Source organism: Hippocampus zosterae, chromosome 6 (genome assembly GCF_025434085.1).
Source record: "Hippocampus zosterae strain Florida chromosome 6, ASM2543408v3, whole genome shotgun sequence".
Lineage (NCBI taxonomy): Eukaryota > Metazoa > Chordata > Actinopteri > Syngnathiformes > Syngnathidae > Hippocampus > Hippocampus zosterae.
Window position 1 is genome coordinate 18940644 of NC_067456.1, and position 23595 is coordinate 18964238.

General features: G+C 40.9%; 2 protein-coding genes across 2 annotated transcripts; one reads left to right on the forward strand and one right to left on the reverse strand.

Annotated features, from left to right (window-relative positions):
* The first annotated feature begins 1720 nt into the window (after window positions 1–1720).
* Window positions 1721–9657, forward strand: trmt2a (tRNA methyltransferase 2 homolog A). The gene is made up of 12 exons (XM_052067005.1): window positions 1721–1889; window positions 2469–3080; window positions 3178–3286; window positions 4888–5069; window positions 6127–6241; window positions 6352–6467; window positions 8156–8267; window positions 8435–8557; window positions 8716–8791; window positions 8922–9038; window positions 9112–9208; window positions 9287–9657. Exons 2-12 carry the CDS (start codon window positions 2473–2475, stop codon window positions 9462–9464), a joined length of 1833 nt encoding a protein of 610 aa, XP_051922965.1. The 5' UTR covers window positions 1721–1889; window positions 2469–2472; the 3' UTR covers window positions 9465–9657.
* Window positions 9658–9711: 54 nt separating this feature from the next.
* On the reverse strand, window positions 9712–23500 carry dgcr8 (DGCR8 microprocessor complex subunit). The gene is made up of 14 exons (XM_052066983.1): window positions 23351–23500; window positions 22083–23038; window positions 20696–20858; window positions 19286–19428; window positions 16883–17222; window positions 15903–16100; window positions 15539–15640; window positions 15120–15218; window positions 14548–14630; window positions 14328–14428; window positions 13516–13622; window positions 13221–13348; window positions 12933–13046; window positions 9712–11241 (listed from the first exon to the last, which is right to left on the reverse strand). The coding sequence occupies exons 2-14, from the start codon at window positions 22761–22763 to the stop codon at window positions 11158–11160; spliced, it is 2343 nt and encodes a 780-aa protein (XP_051922943.1). The 5' UTR covers window positions 22764–23038; window positions 23351–23500; the 3' UTR covers window positions 9712–11157.
* Window positions 23501–23595: the final 95 nt, after the last annotated feature.

Genomic DNA, 23595 nt, shown 5'->3' on the forward strand with positions numbered 1-23595 from the left:
TCATACCCGTAACTATGTTAATAAGCCATCATAGGTTGCATCAGCACTACATGGCTTGGGTACATTACCCTGTTCACTGTTTACGATAAGTTTGTAGAAACAAATGTTGCATTGTTTGCTGCTTTTGTAGTTACTGTACATAGAAATAACTTGCATTTGGTGTTATATTACAGTAATACCGTGTTTTATGTTACGTGTTGTTTATTTCACTTTAACCGTTTTGTTAAGCGCTTTGTTACAGCTGCCGCTGTTGTGAAAGCGCTATATAAATCAGCATGTATTGTAATATACAGTTCTGGGGTTTTCTATACAAAAAGGCCAAAGAAGTTATACATTACCATCGGATGGTTGTTTCAACAGCTATGCTGTATATTAGGTCCATGCTTCTATTATTAAAAGTAAGAATTTATTGTGTTCAATAAACATACGCTTCATTCACTATGTTTTTCTGTCTACACGTGAATGTTGACGGTTAATATACTTGTGTGCAACGGTGAATGGTTTAATAACATTTTACAGATCTTTCCTAATGACTGTGAGGCACGTCGGCCTCACAGTGCAGAGGTGCAGGAATCGAATCCGGTTCCGGCCTTCCAGTGTGGAGTCTCCGGCTACTCTGCATCCTCCCACATTCCAAAAACATGCGGGGCAGGTCAATGGAACGCTCCAAATAATTGTCCGTGATTGTGAGGGCAGATGGTTGTTCGTCTGTGTGCACTGCGATTTGCTGGCAACCGGTTCAGGGTGTCCCCCGCCTACAGCCCAACAACTGCTGGGACAGGCTGCACAGCATACCTTGTGATCCTTGTGAGGATAAAGCGGATCCGAAAAAGTGTGGAAATGTTTTTTATCAATAATAAGACATCCATCCACTTTTGACCCACATATCCTCCAGGGTCATGGGGCATGTTGGAGCCATGGCACTGTTTAAAATAAAGGTTTCAGAAAGGGCAAGTCTGTGTACTTCCAGCCCATTGCTGAAAAGAGTGCAATCTAGAGAAGTCAAAAAAACAACTGGTTTGTGGAGCAAATGTCAAATAGACTTCAGTAATTCCTCTCTCAACTTAACATACAAGTCACTTGCATCCAATGGATCTGATGGCGCATGCCATTCATTTTCCTCCATAAGCAAACAACACAGTTCAAATACAGTTTCATCACAGGGAAGATTGCCTTTTGTAGTGCAGTCTTCCATACATGTAGTGACCTCTTCCGTTCCAACAGGTTTTAATTGAACCTTGACACTGTGCATCGCAGGGAATGAATACTTGACGACTGGTCGACCTGAAGCTGTATCATGGTGCAATCTTGGTCTTATTTTGTGTGCGTTCCACGTGTTCACAACTTCATCCAGTCATCCTGAACACAAAGCAGCATAGTTAAGTATTATATTTTCATTCGTCCAAAAACAATTTGTCCAGAAAAATGTTCACTTTAAAGTGAGAATTTAAAGACTTTGAACTCAGAATTCTCACTTTAAAGTGAGAATTCTGAGAGATTCTAAAGAGTGAGATTCTAAAGTGAGATTAAAGTCCGATTTCTCACTTTAAAATCAGAATTCTGAGATTAAAGTGAGAATCTTGTCAACCTTTTTTTCTTTCTTCATTGCCCCTAATCCTCTTCCGTAGAACAGGAAGGTTTGGCGTCATGTGGATTCTATCGGAGGCAAACCACTGCACTTGGCGGAACATTTTTCACATTGTTGCCGTCTTCATTCATAAAGTTCCCACTCATGAAATGCATGGGAGAGACGAGACCTCTTCGGCCGGAAACAAATGTGTGTAAGTGTCACTTTAAGAAAGTTCAAAGTTCACATTCAACGCCACGTGGTTTCATCAATATGGCAGCTTCCTGAACCGTCAGTGTGTGTATCAAAGTAGCACAAGAAGGTAAGGCACAGCTCTAAATATCAAATTTCTACTTTTGATATCGTGCTAGGATAACAAAGTCTTTCTAGCTTTGCTAATATTATGTTTTGAACTCCTTGTTCTGTTGCTTTCCAACGCTATGAAAAAGTCTCTATTCTGAAAACAAAATTCCCCAGTGTTTATGTTAATGTAAGTAAAATGAGATGAATTCAAACCCTTTTCCATTATTAATGTGACCTCTATTCCGTACAAATCATCGGAAACAAATTAAAATCATTTAGACAGGTACGTTACATAAAATTAAACATGAGATTATGTGGTTTCACAAGGAGTCATACCCTCTTATAACTGGACTATGACTGTGTTCCGAAATAACTTAACATAAATTACATTCAAGCTCATGTTGAGCACACACCTGCCACAATTTAACGAACCCTTATGCAATCACATTATCTCATCTTAATTTTACCTTTCAACTAAATTATACAGGTTATGGGTTATATGAATGGCGGAAAACGTTTTGACATAATTTGACTGTGCCATTTCTTTTAATCACCAACTATCTTTATTTCGTGTTAATTGTGTTTTTCTTGGCAACAGTGTCATGGAAGACTTTAGGAGCAGCCCTGTGAGTGAAGCAGGTGCCCCGGAAGCAGGGGACACTGCTGACCTTCCTGCTGACTCCACAGATCATGTCAGTCCTGCAGAGGAAGGTGAGGTGTCATCGGACCCTGGCCTTTATGGCTACATCAAGCAAGACCTTTTTACGTCTGAGATCTTCAAAGTGGAGATCCGAAATCTTCCCAAGTTCATCGGCTTCAATGACTTGAAGAAATTCCTGGCCAAGCACGGCCTCAACCCGCACAAGATCAAGCTGTTTGGCAAGCAGACGTTTGCTTTTGTCACTTTTAAGAACGAGGCGGAGCGCGACAAGGCCATGAAGATGGTGCACGGCATGCAGTGGAAGGGCCAGGTGTTGAGCGTCAGACTGGCCAAGCCTAAAGCCGATCCCATTCAGAGGAAGAGGAAGCAGGAGGAAGGCGAAGGTCATGGAGGGCAGCCTCCTTCCAAACGAGCAGAAGGTGACGAAAAGGAGCAGCCGCTGAGTGTTCAGATCGCCAACGTGGTGACTCCGCTGTGGAACGTTCCCTATGAGGAGCAGCTGAGGAGGAAGGAGCAAAATGTGGTAGCGATTCTGCAGAGGCTGGCCAAGTGAGCTCAAAGCATCCATTTCTATGGAAACCTCAGGAAAGCAGAACTCCTTTCATGATCATTTTCCATGCTAAATTCTGTGTTGTTTTCCCATTAGAGAGATTGCAAGCACCAACAAAGCCATGCTGCCATTGCTCTTTGATGTGAAAGGAAACCACAACAAAATGTGCTGCCCCCTAGAAGCAATTTGTCCATCCCCGACACAGGTTTGACAACAATATACACTTCCAGTATCTTGTGGAATTTCTGGAATATAATTTCCTGAGCTCAGTGTCCTTATTTCATGAGCAAAGTGCAACAATTTTACCTTTTGACCGCACAGAAGAATATGAAACCTGACACGGTTGGGAGTCCTATATAAATTGTGGCTACACAAATACTTGACAATGGCATGCAGCATTGGGAGTAGCTCGAACAAACATTTGGGTAGTGGTCTAATCAATGGAATATATTCATCCATCTATCTTCTTCCACTCATCTGGGGTCAGGTCACGTGCGCTACCGCTCAGGCAAAGGAAACGTTCCCCTCAGGAGCCATCGTTCCCAAGCTAGCTGGGAAATATCTTTCCAGCATGCTTTGAGTTCCCCAAGGCCGGGGGTCCGTAACACGTGGCTCCAGAGCCGTTTGCGGCTCTTTGGCGACATCTAGTGGCTCCCTGGAGCTTTATAAAAAATGTTTGAAAATGGAAAAAGATTTTGATAGTTGGCTAATATAGCTCAGATAGATATAGATACGTGTTGCAGCTTCGAAAAAGGAGAGCTGTGGTATTGTTTTTTTAAAAACATACACTTTATGCTTTTAAACAGTCTCGACAAACCCAAACAGTCTCTCCGTCCAACTCTGTGCCTTCTCTCTTCTCGTTCCACTCGAGAGGCGTTCAAAGACAGCCTCCGAAAAAAGGAAATTAATGATCACTTCACTGACACTAAGAAAAGCAAAAATAATGCAACAAAACAAAACAAAAAAAATCAAGCGAGGAAATTACAAAATAAATTCTATGGAGGTGTTTATGAACACACAAAAAAGGAATGAATAACATAAACAATTGCGAGACAGTCCAGTCTCCTACATGTTTCCTTCATTGTAAGTTTTCTAGAAAGCTTTTATTTTTTTGCGGCCCCAGACATATTTGTTTTTAGTTTTTTTGTCCTGTATGGCTCTTTCAACATTTTGGGTTGCCTCCCCCTGCCCAAGGCCTTCTTCTGGTGCGACATGCCTAAAACACCTTTGTACGCTAGAGCCAGCTACCCTGGCTCCTCTCAATGTGAACGAGCAGAGGCACTACTATGAAGCTCTCCGGGTTGATCGAGCTTCTTATCCTATTTGTCATCTGCGAACAGCTGCACCCGAGAGCTGAAGACGGCTCTAGAAAAAGTGCAGATGTAATACTCAGGACACCAAAGCAGACCCCTTAAGGCTTTAACTGTGCTCCGAAATTCTGTCCAAAAAAGTTAGAAACATAATCGGCAAACAAACTCGCCACAACAGATTGAATAAGTGACACGGTCGAATACCCTCTCTATGTCCACAAACTGTACTGTATGTAGACTGGTCAGGTATGTACTATGTATTATAAGCACCGTTTATTTAAATGGCTGAGGTATTTTTGTGGCTCATTTAATAATCATTAATAAATAATACGGTACATTTTATTTATTGCCATCTTTCAGGGCACTCAAGGTCACTGAATAATATGATTAAACATCATTACAATAACGGAACATTAAACATCAATTCAAATGGCGGTTGGGGTTAAATATTGCCTTTTCAAATGCAGTGGTGTCCAACCCTTGTGTGTACTGGCAGACTGAGTACAGAAACAAGTGCGAATTCCTCATCTCTGTGGGTGCGGACGGGGAAGATAAGACTGTCGGCTTCCGCCTGGGGAAATATAAAGGAGGCTCCTGTGCTGTGGTGGGGCCAGAGGAGGCGTGCCATGTCTCAGCTGAGGCCAAGAAAATTGTCCATGACTTTCAAAAATTCATCAGGTGTGTGTCAATAAATGAATCATACAATATCATGTAGGTAGGCCTTAATATTTACGACAATTCATTCCGGGAGTTATATTCAAAAAGTCAAACCCCTATATTAATTAAGCCTTTCAGGGACAGACATTACCGCAGTGCGCAGCTTATCCTGTTATCAAGTTACAGGAACACATGATATCAGGACCTACCAATTTCTATATGCCTAACTCATTTATTGGTGAAATGAAGTTTTGAATTAAACTCCTGTAATAAATTGCTGTAGGTGAGCTATGATACAAGGGGCAGAGAAGGGGAAGAGACTCTTAATTGCTAATAGGAGGTATTTTCGGCGGCCCTGTGGTCCAGTGGTTAGCGCGCTGACGTCACAGTGCAGAGGTACCGGGTTCCATTCCAGGTCTCTGTGTGGCGTTTGCATGTTCTCCCCGGGCCTGCATTCCAAAAACATGCATGGCAGGCTGATTGAACACTCTAAATTGTCCCTAGGTGTGAGTGTGAGCGTGGATGGTTGTTTGTCTCTGTGTGCCCTGCGATTGGCTGGCAACCGGTTCAGGGTGTACCCCGCCTACTGCCCGAAGACAGCTGGGATAGGCTACGGCACCCCCCTCGACCCTTGTGAGGATAAAGCGGATCGTAAAAATGGATGAATGGATGGAGGTAGTTTCATCAAGAATCTCTTCATTCAAAAGACCAAAACAATAATGAGTACAAAAGATTTTAAGAGAGAAGACGTTTCACAGCATTTGTTAAAAATGAAATGTACGATGTAAAATTTTATTTGGTGCCAAACGTGCAATCGTTCTAAAGACACATCAACACGCTGTTTAAAACAAACAAACAAAAAAACTAACCTGTTTTACCAATATCAACTAACTTAATTGAGGTTAGCTTTGGAAGAACATCTCTTGTCATAAAAGAAATGTACTCCATCCAGATTGACATGTGAGACGAGGAAATGCATATAGATAAATGAATGCAGGCTAAATGTTATGGTAGCATTGGTAATGGCATATTTCATATTTGATTCCCTTTGCCGTAATAATGTTAACTGATTGCACAGGTTAACACCTTACACCGTGTACAGTCCTGAAACTTACGAGGGACACTGGAAGCAGCTGACTGTTCGGACCACCAGGACCAAGCAAGCCATGGCTATAGTCTTCTTCAACCCGCAGGTAATACACGGACAGAGTTGTGATCATAAGATAGGCATTCACATTTCTTTACTGATGAGCCTTCCCTGGAGGTTCTCTTTGTAATTTAAACATTTTCAACAATTTGCTAGAAACTTGAAGAAACAGAACTTGATGCATTAAAGAGCTCCATGAAGAAATACTTTTCAGAGGAAGAGGGCAAAGACAGCGGCATCACCTCTCTTTACTTTGTCAGAAAGGGCCAAAGGTGAGGAGAAAAGTCACCTGGTGTTGATTTGAATTAATTTTTCTTGGGGTGAGGGGCGCAGCGTATGAATCAAGACTCGGAACAATTGTTCAGGCAGGGTTTTCAACGCAGGCTACAGTACCACAAAAGAGTATTTCTTGTAAAATTCTCTTGTTTTGTTGCAGTCTGCCCACTTTAATATTTAAGATCATCAAGCAAATGTAAGGCTCAAAGATAACCAAATTGTTATACGGCGAAAGAGCAGGCCAGGTGAAAAAGAATAAAAAGGCAATTCAGCCAGGATTCCGGAAGGAGATTTTCCAGTTTTCTTTATTTTCAGGAGTGACAGTTGACCAGTTTTTAGCAGCCCACAGGTAGCACTGCTCTCCGAGTTGTCCGGCCTCCAGTGACTTCCTCATTCATCTTTTAGAGGGAGTTCACTTGAGCTTCAGGCCAATCAGGTCCAAGCAACAATTGGCCCTTTCCAGGTGGTTGAAATTACCTCATCTGAAACAATGACTGTTCTACAAAGTGCATTACGTACAACAGTTTTGGATGGAAAGAAATGTGAACGTTTCTTTCATCCAAAATCCACAAAAAAAAAACAGAATATTTAATATATGTCTTTGATCATCATGACACAAAGTAAACATAAAATGCAGCTGATAAAATGGTGATTTGATTTATTAAGAGAAAAAACATACCGGTGTATATATATTTAAAGCTCCCCGACCCTGTGTGAAAAAGTACTTTCATGATAGAACCTTCTTGTTCTATCATGAATTTAACGTGGCTTATCACAGTTTTCTGTTCATTTTTACTGACCATAGCAAAGCCTGATTATCTCCATAGGGGTTCAATCAAGAAATAACTAACTAGAACCCATCCAACAAAATGAAGTCGGCCAAAAGATTTCAAAAAGCTACAATAAAATGCCATGGGCGGAATGAATTGAAGGACTGATAAAAAATAGTCATTGACATTCATCAGCCTGGAAAGGGATATAAAGCCATTCCTAAAGCCGCTGGACGGAAGCAAATCATGGTGGGAAGAACCGCTGGCCTCACTCGCTTCCACAAACAGGAAGAGACCGGGCAAAAAAATGACAGCATAAAGAACACAAAAGCTCATCTTACTCATGCAAAAGAAGAAGAACAAATCTGAATGAGTCCCAAGATGTTTGGCAGCATATTCTATGGACTGATGGGCCGAAAGTTAAAATGGGAGCTATGTTTCTCAATGATATCTGGTGTAAATTTAACATAGCATTTCAGAAAAAAGAACATCATACCAACAGTCAAACGTAGCGGTGGTGGTGTGATGGTCCGCTGCTACTTCAGGCCTTCACTTGCTGTGATTGATGGAACCATCAATTCTGCACTTTACCACAAAATCCTTAGGGAGAATGTTTCGACAAAAGTTTGTGATTGCAAACTGAAGCAGATTTTGGTTCTGCTTCCCAATTTATGTTAACTTGGGTTTATCTTTGTCTGATATTTACATTTTTCATGATCTTAAACGTTAAGTGAGGAGAAGATGCATTGTATCACACGATACAATGATATTGTGCAGCTGTACCTAATGAATTGACAAAGTATGTTCACTACGCAAGCGACCGTATAATGTAATGTCAACTTTGTAAGCCTCTGTGATTAGATGACAGTAACGTTTTTATTGAAGAATGATTTTTTTTCCCCTGGCGGCTGAAGAAAATCTCCGAACATTGAAGATTTGCCCTGTGAGCTGGTTGCAGGAGATGGCTGCATCCACGAGGAACTTCTTGGTTTACAATTCAGAATATCTCCTCATTCCTTCTTCCAGGTAAGAAATGTTACATTTTACGACTTCACCTTCATGGTGGGGTGTGGGTAATTTCCGTTCAATACACAGCATGTTTGTTTGACAATCACATGATCTATATATATGTTTATTTTCTTTGTTCAACAAGCTCACACTGAACCTCTTCCATTGTTTGAACAACCTGATAGGTAAATACAGCAGGAGCAGAGGTTCTGTATTCTGCAGTCGGGGAGTGGGCGCAACTGGATCAGGAAAGCACAGTTCTGGATGTGTGTTGTGGGACAGGAACTATTGGCATTTCTCTGGCTAAGGTAATGGGGCATACTTGTTTTGTATGCATTTTTTGTAGGGCGCATCACTTGAGGGCAATACTTATACACGCGCACACACAACTGCATAATTGCTGGACGTGATGTGATGCCCAGAAACGTAAATGAGATTTGTGTTTTTTGGGTGGGCGGTTCTACAGAGGGTCAAGAAAGTAATTGGAATCGAACTTTGCCAGGAGGCAGTGGAGGATGCCGAAGTTAATGCAAAACTTAACGGTGAGTGCCCTCTGGTATGAACGATGGATGTGAAATACGGCTGGTGTAAGTTGTCTAATAGGCATCTTGAAACTTCAGCCGGTGTTCATAGGGTGATGAGCTCATGGCTTTTAATCTTTCTCAACCCAAGGGCTCAGCAATGTCGAGTTTCACTGCGGGAAAGCTGAAGATTTGTTCCCCAATATTCTCAATGCTCTTGTGTCACCCAACGTGACAGCCATCGTAGATCCACCGAGGGCAGGCTTACGTACGTCTATAAAACCTCACATCTTAATGCGATCGTGTTTTATTTATATAATGGTGCCGTGTTAACTAAACAGATTCCAAGGTGATACTCGCCATTAGGAGAGCAGAGCATCTCAAGAGGCTGATTTATGTGGCGTGCAACGCCAAAGCGGCCATGAATAACTTCATTGAGTGAGTTTTAAACCTTTTCATACGCCTAATTGCCACTTTGAAAACATGTTTCGACAAGCTTCTAAAACTTGTTTGTAGCCTGTGTAGGGCACCCTCCAACAGAGTTCACGGAGCGCCATTCCAGCCTGTGCGAGCCATGGCCGTGGATTTGTTTCCTCAGACAGCACATTTTGAAACTGTTCTCCTCTTTGAGAGAGTGGACTACAACTCCCAGCGACATACCAACGATCAGAAAGAAACTGTATGTTCATCTTAAGTTTGTTTGCAAATATGTGGCTTTAACCGATTGCAATTCATTCTGTTTAGTAGATGTACTCCTTTTACGTTCCCTCGCATCAGAAATTTAGCTTCCGTAGGAAAAGTAGCTGTACTTTTTCTTTTAATAGTTTAACCCCTTGATTTAAGCTGCCTATTTCTTTTGGAATAAAACATTCACTTCCAAAACACTGCTTCGGAATCGAAAATATTTTACTGTGTAATTCATATTTTGAATACCACAGGCAGATTATTCAATACATTTTATTTTGCATAACAAATATCACCAGTCATGGAATTCCTGTTACAACACATACTGTACTTCATATCGTAGGGAAACACCATCCCAAAGAAGTCACTGGTGCAAGTCAGGAGCATAACATGTAAAAGCAAGTCTCACACTGAAACACTTGGCAAGACAGCATGCGCAGAAAATGGAAAAGAAATAGCATATTCTTAAAACTAACCAAAATCACAACAGCCTCACATTCAAAAGATGTCACAAGTTAAATACTTTAATGCACAGCAGTCTTCTATATTAGCGTGTCTTTATCTTGTATAGTCGTTTAACGGTAGCGTTTGCAGCAACGTTAGGTAGTCTAAAAAATGCATATGACAGGATTTTAGGCTTTGGTATATGCAGTTTCAGAAGCGACTGTTGGACTAAACTTTTGACGGCCTTCGAACTTAATTGTTCAAGGTTTGCATTCTGCGCTATTTATATCTTATTTAAGGTCATACGCATGGTCAGCTGTCAGAAGAAAGGTAAACATACAAAACCGATACAAAGTACATTAAGACACATCTCAGCTCATGCTGCGGACATACTTCTCTTTAAAAACACTAATTTGCTAGGTAAATGCTTTATTTTGTAGAGGGGGGCATGGTCTTTTCCATTCCCTGGGCAAGTTTTAGGTCCAATCAATAGACTCAAAGCCCTTTGTGAAATTGATTAGCAAAGGCCACATGTAGAGCATTTAATTTAGGTTAAGGGTACCGAAACACAAAGCTAATGAAATGTTAATTGGTGTGCATGGCATTAGTACCCAAATAGAGCGTTGTAAAGCCAAGTCCCAAGAAAATAAATGTGTGGCCCGGGCGACAAATCTGTTGGACAGGACACAAGTGCATAATTGTTCCGAGTACTCATCACTTCACAACGTTTTCAAGCATGCAAACCAAATCAATTCTCAAGGAAAATTAATAAAGCATATTTGCAGTCCCCCATATTAGCCATAACACCAGACGATAAAATACAAGCCATTTTAATCCCAATTCAATGGTATAAATGCAAGCAGTCCCTTTCAAATATGTTACGAGCTAATAAAAACACAGGTGCTGGTATTGAAATGCGGCTATTAAGACACTTTAAAAAACAAAACCATGGTAGGTAGTGGTTCTTGCAGTCCGACGTGCATGCATTGAAATTGACGATGTTTATGACACGCCATCTTATCTGCACCCTGGGTGACTTGCTCCTTGTACCATAGCTGGGATGCATCTAGAGAGGTAGATGGTATTTGCGCTATGGTCTGTTAGACATCAGAGTAGGAAAAACAAAATGCACTATCAGCCAATCCAACTACACACGGACAAAAGAAGCAAGTAATTCTAACAGCATGATGATGTGATACTACATAGCGACGATGTTGCGGTGCTGGAACAGCGAGTGTGGTGTTTGGCTAGCTTTCTGCTTAAACATCAACAGTGCAGAGAGGTTCACTTCCTGGCTGGGCAGATTCCACGATGGTCATCTTGGGTTTCTTCCTAGTTTCCTCCTATACAAATACAAACATACAAACTATGAAGCTTTTCTGCAGGCACTATTCTGATCGTGGAATCATATCTGTACTCTAAGTAATGGAAACAAAGTGTGAACTGCCATGATGTGTGACAAAAGACTGAACATAAAACCTCTACACACACCTGTTAAAAATCCAATGATTAAGGTACATCATTTCAAAACTTCTTTTGTTTGCAGTGCATGCCTACAACTTTGTAAATGTTCCTCCAGGGGCTCCCTACTTTTACTGCAGATCACAATGTCAGCTGCAAACATCCATCCTCAATGGGGATTCCAATCAAACTTCATCTCTAAGACAAATACAACACTATTGCAAAAAGGAAGGGGGTCAAAGCTGATCCCTGTTGCAGTCCCGCCTGCACCCTAAAGTCCTCTGTCATACTCACACCGCACCTCACTCCAGTTGTTGTTCATGCCTTGTGCTCTTCTAACATACTTCCTGGCCTCTCACATGGCAGCACATTTTCTCTCCGGGGTATCCAGTCACAGGTTTTCTCCCGATTTCTAAAGATACAATGCAGCCCCTTCCCGCCTTGCTGTACTCCAACAACATTCTCAAGGCAACTAATGCATCTGTGCTATTCCTCCTTGAAATGAAACCAAACTGCTACTCTCAAATACCGGCACATCTGTACTATTCTTTCCAGTAACTTCAGTGTTTGGCACTTCATTCTTCTAAAGTTCCAAGTCTGTACATTTCCCTTGTTATTCCAAATGGACAGCAGCCCACTTTTCCCATTCTACTTCTCACCCGCTGAAATTTCAACAACTGCTCAAAAACTCCACAGCCACCTCTTCTATTATACTTCCACATCACTTGCCATTCCGTGTTTCCTCTTCATTGACCTTCTGAATTTTTGCTTACTAATGATTATTACTTCCTGGTTCATAACAATCACCTCCATCCAGTCGTCCTCATGGAACAAACAGCTCTTCAAAGTCTTCTTTCCATCGACAGTATTCAACATTTTTTTCCATCCTTAATCACTAACCGGCTGTGCATCTTTCCTATTAGTCTTGCTTTCCTTTCAATCCATCCTTCTGCTGCTCTTTATTGTGCAACCTCGCATAAAATTGCTACTTATTTGGCCTCTGCTACCTCCACCTTATGTCAAATCTCCTTGCATTCTTGTCTCCACCTCTTTCTGTGTGTCTATCAGTGTCCCACTTCTTCATAGCTATGCTCTTAGCTTTATCCTAGCCTGCATTTCCTGGTTCCAGCACAGCGTTATCGCCTACCCCCGTCTCACCAATCACTTTGGCTGTAGTGCTGCAGTCTTTTATAAGTTCCTCCTGCTCAACAAAGCCTGTCTAAACACCTTTCTCAATTGAAATGCTCACATAATAATTCACATTGAAAGTGAGAAAATGTTTTGAAATGATTATTCAAAAATGTGACGCCATAAATTTCAACAGGGGATATGGACTTTAGTCACTGCATCAATCTGAAGATGAGTAATAATACACAACGCGATTACAGTAGACTACAGACTGTCGTCACTGGATCATTAATTTTAGTAATTTTGCCCAGGAGAGAATAGAACAGATAGAAACAGACTGATAAACAGCAGTGTATGCAAATCAATTGTAGGTGAAGCCAGCCTTTGATGATTTAAAATGCATTACCGCGCCTAACATCACATATTTCAACACTGAACTACTTACCCTTTGTGCAGCCAGTTTCTTCATCTCCTCTTGCAGTTTATTCAAGATATGGAGGTTTGGTTTGTTCTTCTTAGCAAACTGTTGAAGCTCAATCACACTTTTGTCTGAGCTCTCCTATATGAAACAAGCACATCAAGTCATTGAGGCGTTGAAAGCAGTCGGTGAGGTTGCTGTCTAATGTGGTGGGGCAGCCACATCCCACTGTGACGTGAGTGACACCTAGCCTAAAATGGACTGTGAGAGATCGTGCTCTTAAAAATTATGGACCTCCTGAAAACTAAAACCTACCTTCTTGACCATCTTATTACTCTCTCGGCCATACATTCGCAGCAGTGAGCCCCAGTTCTTCACATGAGGATGAAGCATTTGCAAAATCTTCTGAGATGCCAACTGTTTGCCTACTCTCTTGTTCTTGCCTGGTTAGAGAGATAAAACAAAAATGAATGAATGCACTTTCTAGGCAGATGTCAATCCAGGTATCATCCTCATCTGACATGCACAACTGGCAGCATTTTCTATTTCACATCACACAAAATTGAAATGAAAATTGAAGACAAAACGACGAAGAAAGGAAACCACTTACACCAACCACGCACAGTATGCTTGCCACAAGTCATCACATATTCACTCTTCTGATTCTTCCCTGGTATAACCTCAAATTTTATGCTCGTGTCTCCCATCCCATGGTTTCTATGGGTAGTCAAGAGAATAGTTAATAACACGCAAACACAATTGCATACCAAGATTAGTTGGAACAAAATAACTTCATGAAAATGTCACAATTGTACTAAAAGGCAATTTACGCTAGAGTTCCTACCACCTACGTGGGGATGAGGAACAAAGAAGGATTAGGCCGAAATCTGAATTTGAAAAGACAATACTAATGTTATGCATGTGCTCCTTTCATTTTGTGGACAAAAAAACCTGCAAAGCAACAAGTGCATCCAACTTTATGCTTATGTGAACCATCAGATGTTTGCCAGGTACCATATTGATTGGTGTCCCAAGAAAATCAGGTACTATTTCATGCGTCTGGGGGGCTACAACACATGAGTGTTACTCATGAAACAATATGTATTGTAGTTTGACCATTTTCTAAACAGTTCATATCTGATGTGCTTTTGGACTGCCACTGCTCAGTTTTACATGTGCTTGATGGCAAATAAGACTGCGTCCAGCCTCCCAACAAAACGTGGCCAACAATATTTGAGACTGCAAATTGGGCTTCAGCATGCAAAGCGTTAAGAGTTGAGAAAATAGCCACTTTCTATGTAATCCTCCTATCCGGCTATAATAGGCGGGACTAGATTTGATTTTACCACCCAAGATGTCATGTTGCTCTGCTTCAAAACTATTGATGGAACTGCTTGTGTGGTTGCAATATTTTCCACCCACCTTTTAAGGCACTCATGAAGAATCTGATACGGTGAAAGAAGCCCTGCTTTGTTGGTCAGCTCATACACTCTCGAGTCTTCTATACTGATATGGTTAAAATACTGTGGGGTAAAACGCTCAACATTAGTCGTCCTGTCATTTCTGTTAAGAGACATTCACCTTCACACAGTTGATATGCATGCTCACTCCAAGATTGTTCCTAAGGAAGGATTGAATGTACCTCAAGTTCATCTGCCTCAACAGGCTTTTCCTCAGAAGTCTGCTTCACGAAGTCTGGTATAAGGATTTCCAGTGTGGCTCTTGCTGCAGTATACATAAAATTGTTAGAGTAAGGTGAGCAAAGTAACATGCAATCGCACCACCGGCACTTTATATTAGGGATGTAACGATATGCAAATATCACAATACAATATCACGACATGACCCTCGCAATACTATAATTATCCTAATATTGTGGGGAGGTTGGCAATTAAAAAAAAAAAGAGTCACATTACAATACATTTAAAAAGCCAATATATCGGCAGACAAAAAAGCTCATACACACACAATATTATAGGAATATTCTTAGCCAGTCATTTTATTTGTCATGTGTTCCTCTTGGCTAAGCAGTGCAAAGTATCATGTACCTAGTTCCCAATGCTGTGTTTAGCCGAAGTGGGTGAAAAGTTTTTTTTTTTCCTTTTAAAATCCTAATATGGCGACTATATCCTTTAATATCTCCATTATCATTCCATCCCTACTTTGTATGGTATTATAATGTGCACCATCCCACAAAGTGTCCAGTTAAATTACCAGCTTTATTCTTGGCAAGTTTTTTACTACTTGCAGTCCCTGTGCCGTAGGTGACGCCGTCAATAATGACACACGCGCCAAAGGGTTCACTTGGGTTCTCTGCAGGGGACAAAAACATGGCTTAATGACTGAAAAGGCTTGAAGGCTGTATCTCACTCAGCAACCACGGTTTGCAAGTGTGTGCGAACTTAGCGAACGTTTGAGGGGGTTTGTGTCATTACCATTACAACTGTTTAGGGTTGTCTGGCAAACATCTTTGCAACATTGAACAATCCCTGACCAAAAAATAATAATAAAAAATTCACTAAGTGTGCACACACTTGCAAACCTTAACCGCCAGTGAGATACTGGCTACAGACTTCAACTTCAGAGCGTCAGGGCGAATTCAAAGAATCAACTTTTCTCAAGGTGAAACTTACCACATTCAAAGAAGTTGTAAACAGGCCGAACCTTCAGGACACGCTGCATGTATTCATGTAAGATGCAAACTTCAGACTTCCCATTGGGATTGATGACAAATTCTGATGAATATAAAGTAAGTCAACATAGAAAGAACATGATTACCTTCATTGCTGAGTCAAAAACAAAATTGAGACGGTTTTCATTTTTTTTCCTATTCTTTCTATTGACTCTAGTCGAGTTTTGATACATATAATCAAGTCAAGTCAAGAGTATTTATAGAGCACTTTCAAACAGCCATCGCTGCATACAAAGTGTTGTACATGGAGCGATTTAACATACACAATAGACAGTAAGACGAATCGGTAATATAATGTATTTTACCTTTCTTAGTAGGTGCATCTTGGACTGACAGTGTAATGAGTTTCTGGTTTGCAGGCAGGATTGGCCTCTCGCATTCAGCCTGTTTCCTCTTCATGTCCCTGTTAAACTGCCTTCGCTCAGCCCATGTGCGGAACTTCTTCACCGTCACTTGTTCAAAGTCAAAGCACTTTTCCAGGTATAGGCGAAAGTCTTCAAGTTCTGCCAAGGATTTATAGCATTAGTGCTGTGGTTTATTGAACGCTACCTTGGGAAAACAAAGCTATCAAACACCTTTGAAACGTGGACCACATTCCCATCTTATTAATTCAGTACTTATCAAACAGTGGGTACGGGTATGATGCTAAGGGGCGCTCTTGAACCTCATGGAACATGCTTTTTTTGGTCACACCAGCAAGAAGGTGTAATTGCATATCCACTACAGTAGGTGGCAGTGCCGCTCTGTCAGTGTGCGCAGGGTGGATAAGGCTATGCTCACACTGCAGGACCTGATGCCCAGTTCAGACTTTTTTTTTCAATCCATTTAAATAGTTTACAAAAAGAAATCCAAATGACACTGTATGAAAAAAATGCAGATGCATGTCATACATGGGTCAATAAGTAAATAAGCTGCAGTGTGTACGTTCTGAAGAGCATTTTCTTTTCTTTTTGCCCAAAGCATGCATACACACAGCACAGAGCTGGAGAAATGAAGTGCAGTGAACAAACAAGGATAAAACATTGCCAATAATATAATCATTTTGGTTGATCGATATTTCTTTGTTTTCATTAATGTTAAGGATACAATGACATGCAGAATTGTAACAATTTCATAGACTAATTATTCTATTTGAAGTTGCAGCAGAGTGTTGTCTTGTTCCTGGCAGGGCGCCGTAACGGAAAATAACTGGAAAGCATTCCTTTCAGTTAGAAGCTAACTTGAAATGAGCAAACATCATGCACAAACATTAATTAGCGCCAGTCTTCCAGTGAAAATATCTTACCAATGGACTCATCTTTGCATACTTCCACTTTGGCCCTGACTTGTCCAAGGGCTCCTTGAGCAATGTCGAAGGGTGGGGCCTCTTTACCAGGCCGAGTGTCATTGGTGATGCCCTCAGGCTCTGGGCCACAGTCAGCAGGAGTGGAAGCGGGTACGCCATCGTGCACCTCAGCTGTATTTTCTGAGTTCTCTACATGGTCATCACCATTTGCTTCCTCGCTGGGCTTAACGGGGAACACTTCTGCTTGTGGATTCACAACGCCGTTCAGTTCCTTCTCTTCATGTTCCTTCATCTTCTTATAGTGTAAGCAGGGGATGCTGCTGGTTGGAGGATCATGTTTCTAGATCACAGTGGCAGACCAAGTGTTGTCAAAAACAGGGGAAACAGCACTTTAAATACTTAGGGTCAAGTCCCAAAATATGTGGACACTGACGCAATTTGCAGCATTTCAGCTCTGTACAACAAATGAAACAATCAAGATGTGCTTGAAGTGCAGACTGAGCTTAAATTTTGGGTTATTTACACCATGATCAGGTAAGAGGTGTTGGAATTATAACACATTTTATGTGTGCCTTCAACTTTTTAAGGGATCAAAAATATTTGGACAAACTAACAATCAAGAATCAAACTGTCACTTTTCAATACAATGTTGTTTTTTCCCCCCAAATCAATGACAGCCTGAGGTCTCGAACGCATGGGCATCAACAGACACTGCGTTTTGTCTCTTGTGAAGGGCTCTGCTACAGCTGTCTTCATTTCCTGTTTCTTCATCATCATCATTCATCCCCAAAAGAACCGATCAAAATAATGTCACTAACCTAAGGGCTCACTTGAAGGCTGACATTTAAATTATTTTCACCGGTAAGTCAAGACGATGGAATACAGCTTGCAAGATTGCAAGTGTGTGTGCATGTGGCTTTTTTTTTTGGTCAGGGTTTGATCAAATTCGCAAACAGCTGCAAGATGTTTTTCAACCATTAAAATTGTGGTCTTTGCAACTGTTTTTATTATTTTAGCACACTGGTCATTTCAAGCATAAATGATTCAATGACAACACAATCTGTATCAATATTAATATTTTTTCACCAGGGTTAATTATTTTCCCTGTGTTTACCATGACTGGAAAATTGGTCAACCATTTTTCTGGTTTTCCAAGGTGCATGAGGGAACCCTGTTCAGTTCCAACAAGTGAAATGCATGTTCGATCCGATTCACGTAAGGTGACTTCTCTCATTCAACTCTTCAGTTGCTTTGACAGTCTGCTTCTGTTCATTGTCCATCCGTATTGTGAAGTGCCATTCAATGGGTTTTGAAATATTTGGCTGAATATGAACAGCCAATATTGCCAATATCTGCTCCTTTTAAGTGAAATAAAGAAGGAATGACACACTTGTCCATTGAACGCTAAGCAGCCAACTGTCCACATAATCTCAGTCCCTTAAAAAGTGGGAGGAAGCATGTATAAGATGTGTTCCAATTCCGACACTGTTCACATTATGTGGGTGAAAATACAAGTGCTCCCAAATTAAGGCTCAGCGTGTGCACTTCAGGCACACGTAGTTTAATTTCAAATTTCAAATCATTGTGGTATTGTATAGAGTTGGAATTATGAAAATGTGTCAATGTCAATATTTAGCGACCTGGCTGTAAATTGATAGGTTGTTGGACATCGCCATTGTTATCATCGATGTTGTTCTTATAGATGGTCACGACTAAGGTTCAAAGACCTCTCTCTACCATATATCTACAATAGGAAGTTACCACGGGTGTCCCAATACAACGTTATCATCTCTGATACAATACCGAGATTGCAGCCTGGGGTAGTGTCTCATAACGGTAAGATATCAGCTGGTACTATACATGCTTTTATTTTATTTTTATTGTTTTTCTTTTTTAGTATGAAACATTAGAAGAGACTTGATCAAGTGATACTATTCAAAGAACAATAGTCAGCAACAGGAGGTAAGAGAAAATACAACCCATTTATTCCAAACATTTGGGTCACCGGTATATAAATTCAACCTCAAACATGAGAATGTACTGCACTAGAATAAGTGCAAAATAATACAAAAGAGAAATAACTCTAACAAAGTAAATAAAAACAACTTTATACTACTCTTTGAAGTGCAAAATAAATTTTACTTCAGTACATTCAGAAGCACTTTTTTCACATTCAATCTTCTGGATAGAAGAGCAGGAGTGCAGTCTGGAATGGGCTGCTTGTATGCAAGTGTTAATACAGTAGATTTCGAATGTAGACCGATATGATCGGATACCGTTTCAATATCAATCCAATTCGATACAATATAAATAGTGTACCGATATCCAAAATCTATATCAGATCAGGACACCCTTAGAGGTTTCTACTCTTATGATGAAGCAGAATCAAAATATGTAAGTTACCCTTATGCTCCCGGATCCAAGGAAGTAGGGCCTGGACCAAGTTACTACTCTGGTCTCTCTGTGCAGGTAGACTGGAATGCCTGAGTTGTGGAATGTCATGATCCATCCGTCAGGAAGTGGCTCAGTGGGTGGACGTCCCCGACCTAGTATGTACATGCACCCATTGTAAAGACAGTTAGTAGTGATTCTGGACTACTTAGTGGTGCAGACTTCAGAGCCTATGGGTATATCACCCTCAACGTCAAAACATGTAGTCAATACAACTTAGGCACTGACCAATAAATCTGCTGATTCTAGCCCTTTAACTTTTCTACTTAAATAATCGGCCAATTATGTTTTTCGATTCTTTTTACCCATGTATTCCAAACATTTTCAGCAGTTGTACACAAGTAACACTGGTTTCATTATTTATTCCACATAAAACTATACCATAACATTGTATTCTTTAAGTGACTGTGTTTAAAAACGTGTTGATTTTTCAACGTTCATTTCAAAAACCCACTCTTTGTCCCTTTAAATCTATATAGAATCAAGAAATTATCAGCACAAGAATGATAAGGTAATTCAAAACAAAGATAAATTTGTTACCCAAACAACGCTTAGAAGAGTAATTCAGTGTATGCAAGGAATTGACCCACGGGGCTCTAGATGAACTGTTTGCAATGGTGCGCCCAACTCTATGGTGCACCAGTCCTCAAATGTTCCACTGCATCACATTCAACACCACAGTTTTATACCAAGTTAACTTCTTTGGTAATCAAAATATTGACAGGTAAATAAATGATTAACTAACAATCTGCTCAGAATAATGTTTTTTTTTTTTAATTGCAACTTTAGAAGACAGGTAATTTACTCAAGAGTATTGTGTTTGAAACGCTGTTTGTTGGTGATGACTTTTGAAGATAATGGGCCTTAACTTACAATTAAATTTTTTCTTGTCTTTTTTATCCACAGCTATAACTACTCCAGATTTGATGGCCACAGATCACTCAGCTTGGCCTGTCCCAATAACAATAACAAAGACTGGACTTGGGCACCCCTGCGATAGAACATCTTTAAACTTGTTCTATGGCAGAACAAGTTTAAAGTTGTTAAAACTTTAAACTTGTTGTAGCTTAGTTTTTTTTCCCAGCAAATGCATTTTTACCCTAAAGAATATTGAACATTTGCATTGAAATCTGGAACAATAAATAACATTCGCAAACATAACAGATACGGGCTCTGTCAACAAAAAAATGTTAGTGTTTATACATGATATAATTAGATATTTTTTAAATGAATTATCCGATTAATCTATCACTGGTTATTTTATGTCCTGCCCAAAATAGGGTCTAAACACAAATTCAAGGCTTCGTATGATAATTAAAAATATTTAACAGTGCATAATAAAAACAAATATTTGCCACTTACTTTTCAAGACAGTTTTAATTTTGGTCATCATGGGTTGAACACTTCCTTCGCCTTCTGACTGGTGATCACTCTCGCCACTATATTTGTCCTCTGCTGGACGCATCTTTTTCGGGACTGGCATGCCCTCCTCGAGCAGAGCGTCAACGTCATTGTCAAATTCCCCCTTGAAGAGGAAGAATTTCAGGAAAGAAACGTCACAACACATGGTACTTAGGGGGCATATGTTCAAAATTCCACAGGTAAACCTTGATTTCAAGAAGATCTTAATTGATGATGATGAATGTTAAAGATTAACATTTACTGCCTTAATTTGAGTCCAAGATCAAAAATGGTGATCAAATTAAGAATAGTTCTGTCCAAAAATAAATAAATCAATCAACATTTAATTAATTAATCTTCTCGCTGGATCATTGTCAGGCTCCTATGGAGCTTGCTGATGCGCTGATCATTTTGGATCAGGTGTGTTGCAGCAGGAGAGATGGAAAACATGCCCTCGAGAACTGGACTTTGACACCTATGATCTAGGACAGGGGTGCCCATTACGTAGATCGCGATTGACTGGTAAATCTCGGATTGGTCCGAAGTCGATCGCGGGGGGAGGAGAGGAGAAAAAAAACAAAACAACCATTTGTGCGTCTTTGTGCATGTTAGAAATATATTTTTTGGTGCACCCTAATCATCCTATCAGTCTCATCATTTTCACAAAAAATCAAATATAATAAAGCAGGTAAATCTTTAACCTATGATGGTGCGTGACCTGCGTCACCAGAAGTTGTTCGCGCTCAGCCGTCTGCAATTGCAGCTTGTGATCAGAGCTGTTGCGCTCCATCTTTTATTGTTATCATTATTCTCATTCGGAGTTTGTTTCGTGTACAATTCCCAGAGGGCACGGGCAAAGAATAGGATTCTTGAGGGCCAAGGGAAGCACTTTAAAATGGTACGTGTGAGCTACGATCGTTAACAGGCTGCAAAAGTGCGTTGCATGCCTCCGTGTCAGGCTGTTGCTCATCATGGTGTGCGTGTGTATGTGTGTGCGCGGTAACGGGTCAATCGCGGGAGGTTGGTTGATCGAAAAGTCCATCTTCAGTTCAAAAAGTTTGGGCACCCCGATCCAGGGGAATCTTGCGGAATAGTTTAGATTTAAGGAGTCTCAGCTGCAAGTCCGATCTCTATCCTTGAGGTTCATGTTAAATTGCTTGATGTTAAAATGGGATGACACCGCAGTACAACACAACTAAACTGCTACCGATGAAGGTTTGCCATAATTTCAAAAATATGCAAGTATCAGTAGGAACACATACCTTCAAATGACAGTGTTAGACATTCTTTTTGTGGAAGGTTTAAAGAAAGACAAGACATGGTGACAGTGGTAGGAAGACAGACCTACCTCATACATGTAAGCCATGGTCTCGTCATCTGCTGGCTCCTGCTGAATTCTGACGTTGGACTTAAAGCCGCCATTGGCTTCATCTTCATTATCCATGAAATTCTCATCGACGCCATCCAACTCATCCAGGACGGCATACTCCACTTTGTTCTCAAGGTCAGTGTCCACCTCCAAAACCCTACCTGATCCATGTGCTGTTGAGCTACCTTCAGCTAGTCTCTGATCACTGGAGAACTCAAACTCACCATTCATGTGGTCCAAACCATCATCACTAACTCTCTCTTGCTCTTCACCTGTATACAAAACCTTCCTGTCTTTGCCACAACTGCTTTCAGTGAAGCTAACTCGAACCTTAACATCCCTAAGCAGCTTGCTATCGGGCAGGAAATTGATTACAGGGGGAGCGTGACGAGCTGTCCTGGGGCACAGTGGGTTGGAGTAACTGGCATCATTTGAGGGCTGGCTACAGAACGTAATTGTGCCAGTGCTGAGGGGCTGTTGTGGATTTGCTTCGACATCCCCTTGGTTGTGTATGTATCCATCACCACCAGAGCTAACGTCCATTACCTCTGCGTCACTGGACGTTTGCAGGGGAGGTGGTGGAGGTGCTCTGCCCTCATCTTGGCCAAAATCATTAGGTGGCTCCGAAGGGAGAGGTGGGAGAACATAATCTATTTCCATAGTTTTTATTTAGAATCTAAACTGCCTTAAAGATTTGGAATTATCTTATAAACTTATTAGATTATTTGTTCTTGTCCAAAAGTAGAATGCATGCAGAAGCACATTCCAGGATAGAACACGTATCAGAGATGGATAGGCTAAGCTGACTACATTGTTCTTTTCATTAATGTAGACAGCTTTCAGAATCACTGTCTCAATTATTGGAAATCACAATGCATTCAGCCTAATGGGGGATCGAGGCTGCGATCAACATCCTCCTGCGGTTCCACTGGCAGCTAGGAAACAATTGACAGTGAGAGCATAATCAGCAAACACATGGTCACGAGCACCGTCTTTGTCGTACCACCTATCTACGAAGAGTAATCATGAGTAATTCACTATAACGCGTTTCCAAGCCATATACTATTTATAAAAAATGTGCATGTTACCCAGAGATCGTCTACAGAGGAGCAGCGGGGCCCTACTAGCATTAGCATTACTGATTGGTGTTCGAACAAGCGACCATCGAGCTATACTGTCGTCCATATACAATAACCATCTTAATACCTAAGCCTTTCAAGTTCACGTGGGCTTGCGCAAATACTCACCAGTACATATAACTTAAGTATCTCGTCAGAAGTCGGCTACCTACGTATCGTGTCTTATTTAACCAGACTCATTTGTAGTCCCGCCATCTTGAAGAGGTGCACAACTCCACTTCATAATCAGGCTCCGCCTTGCATGTGCCGGCGTGTTGATCATTGGGTACAAACGCTGTCAGTCAAAACCACCCACTAGTCACTGTGTATGCTCTGCTGACTGCTGGAGTCGTGGCGCCACATTATCATTCGCA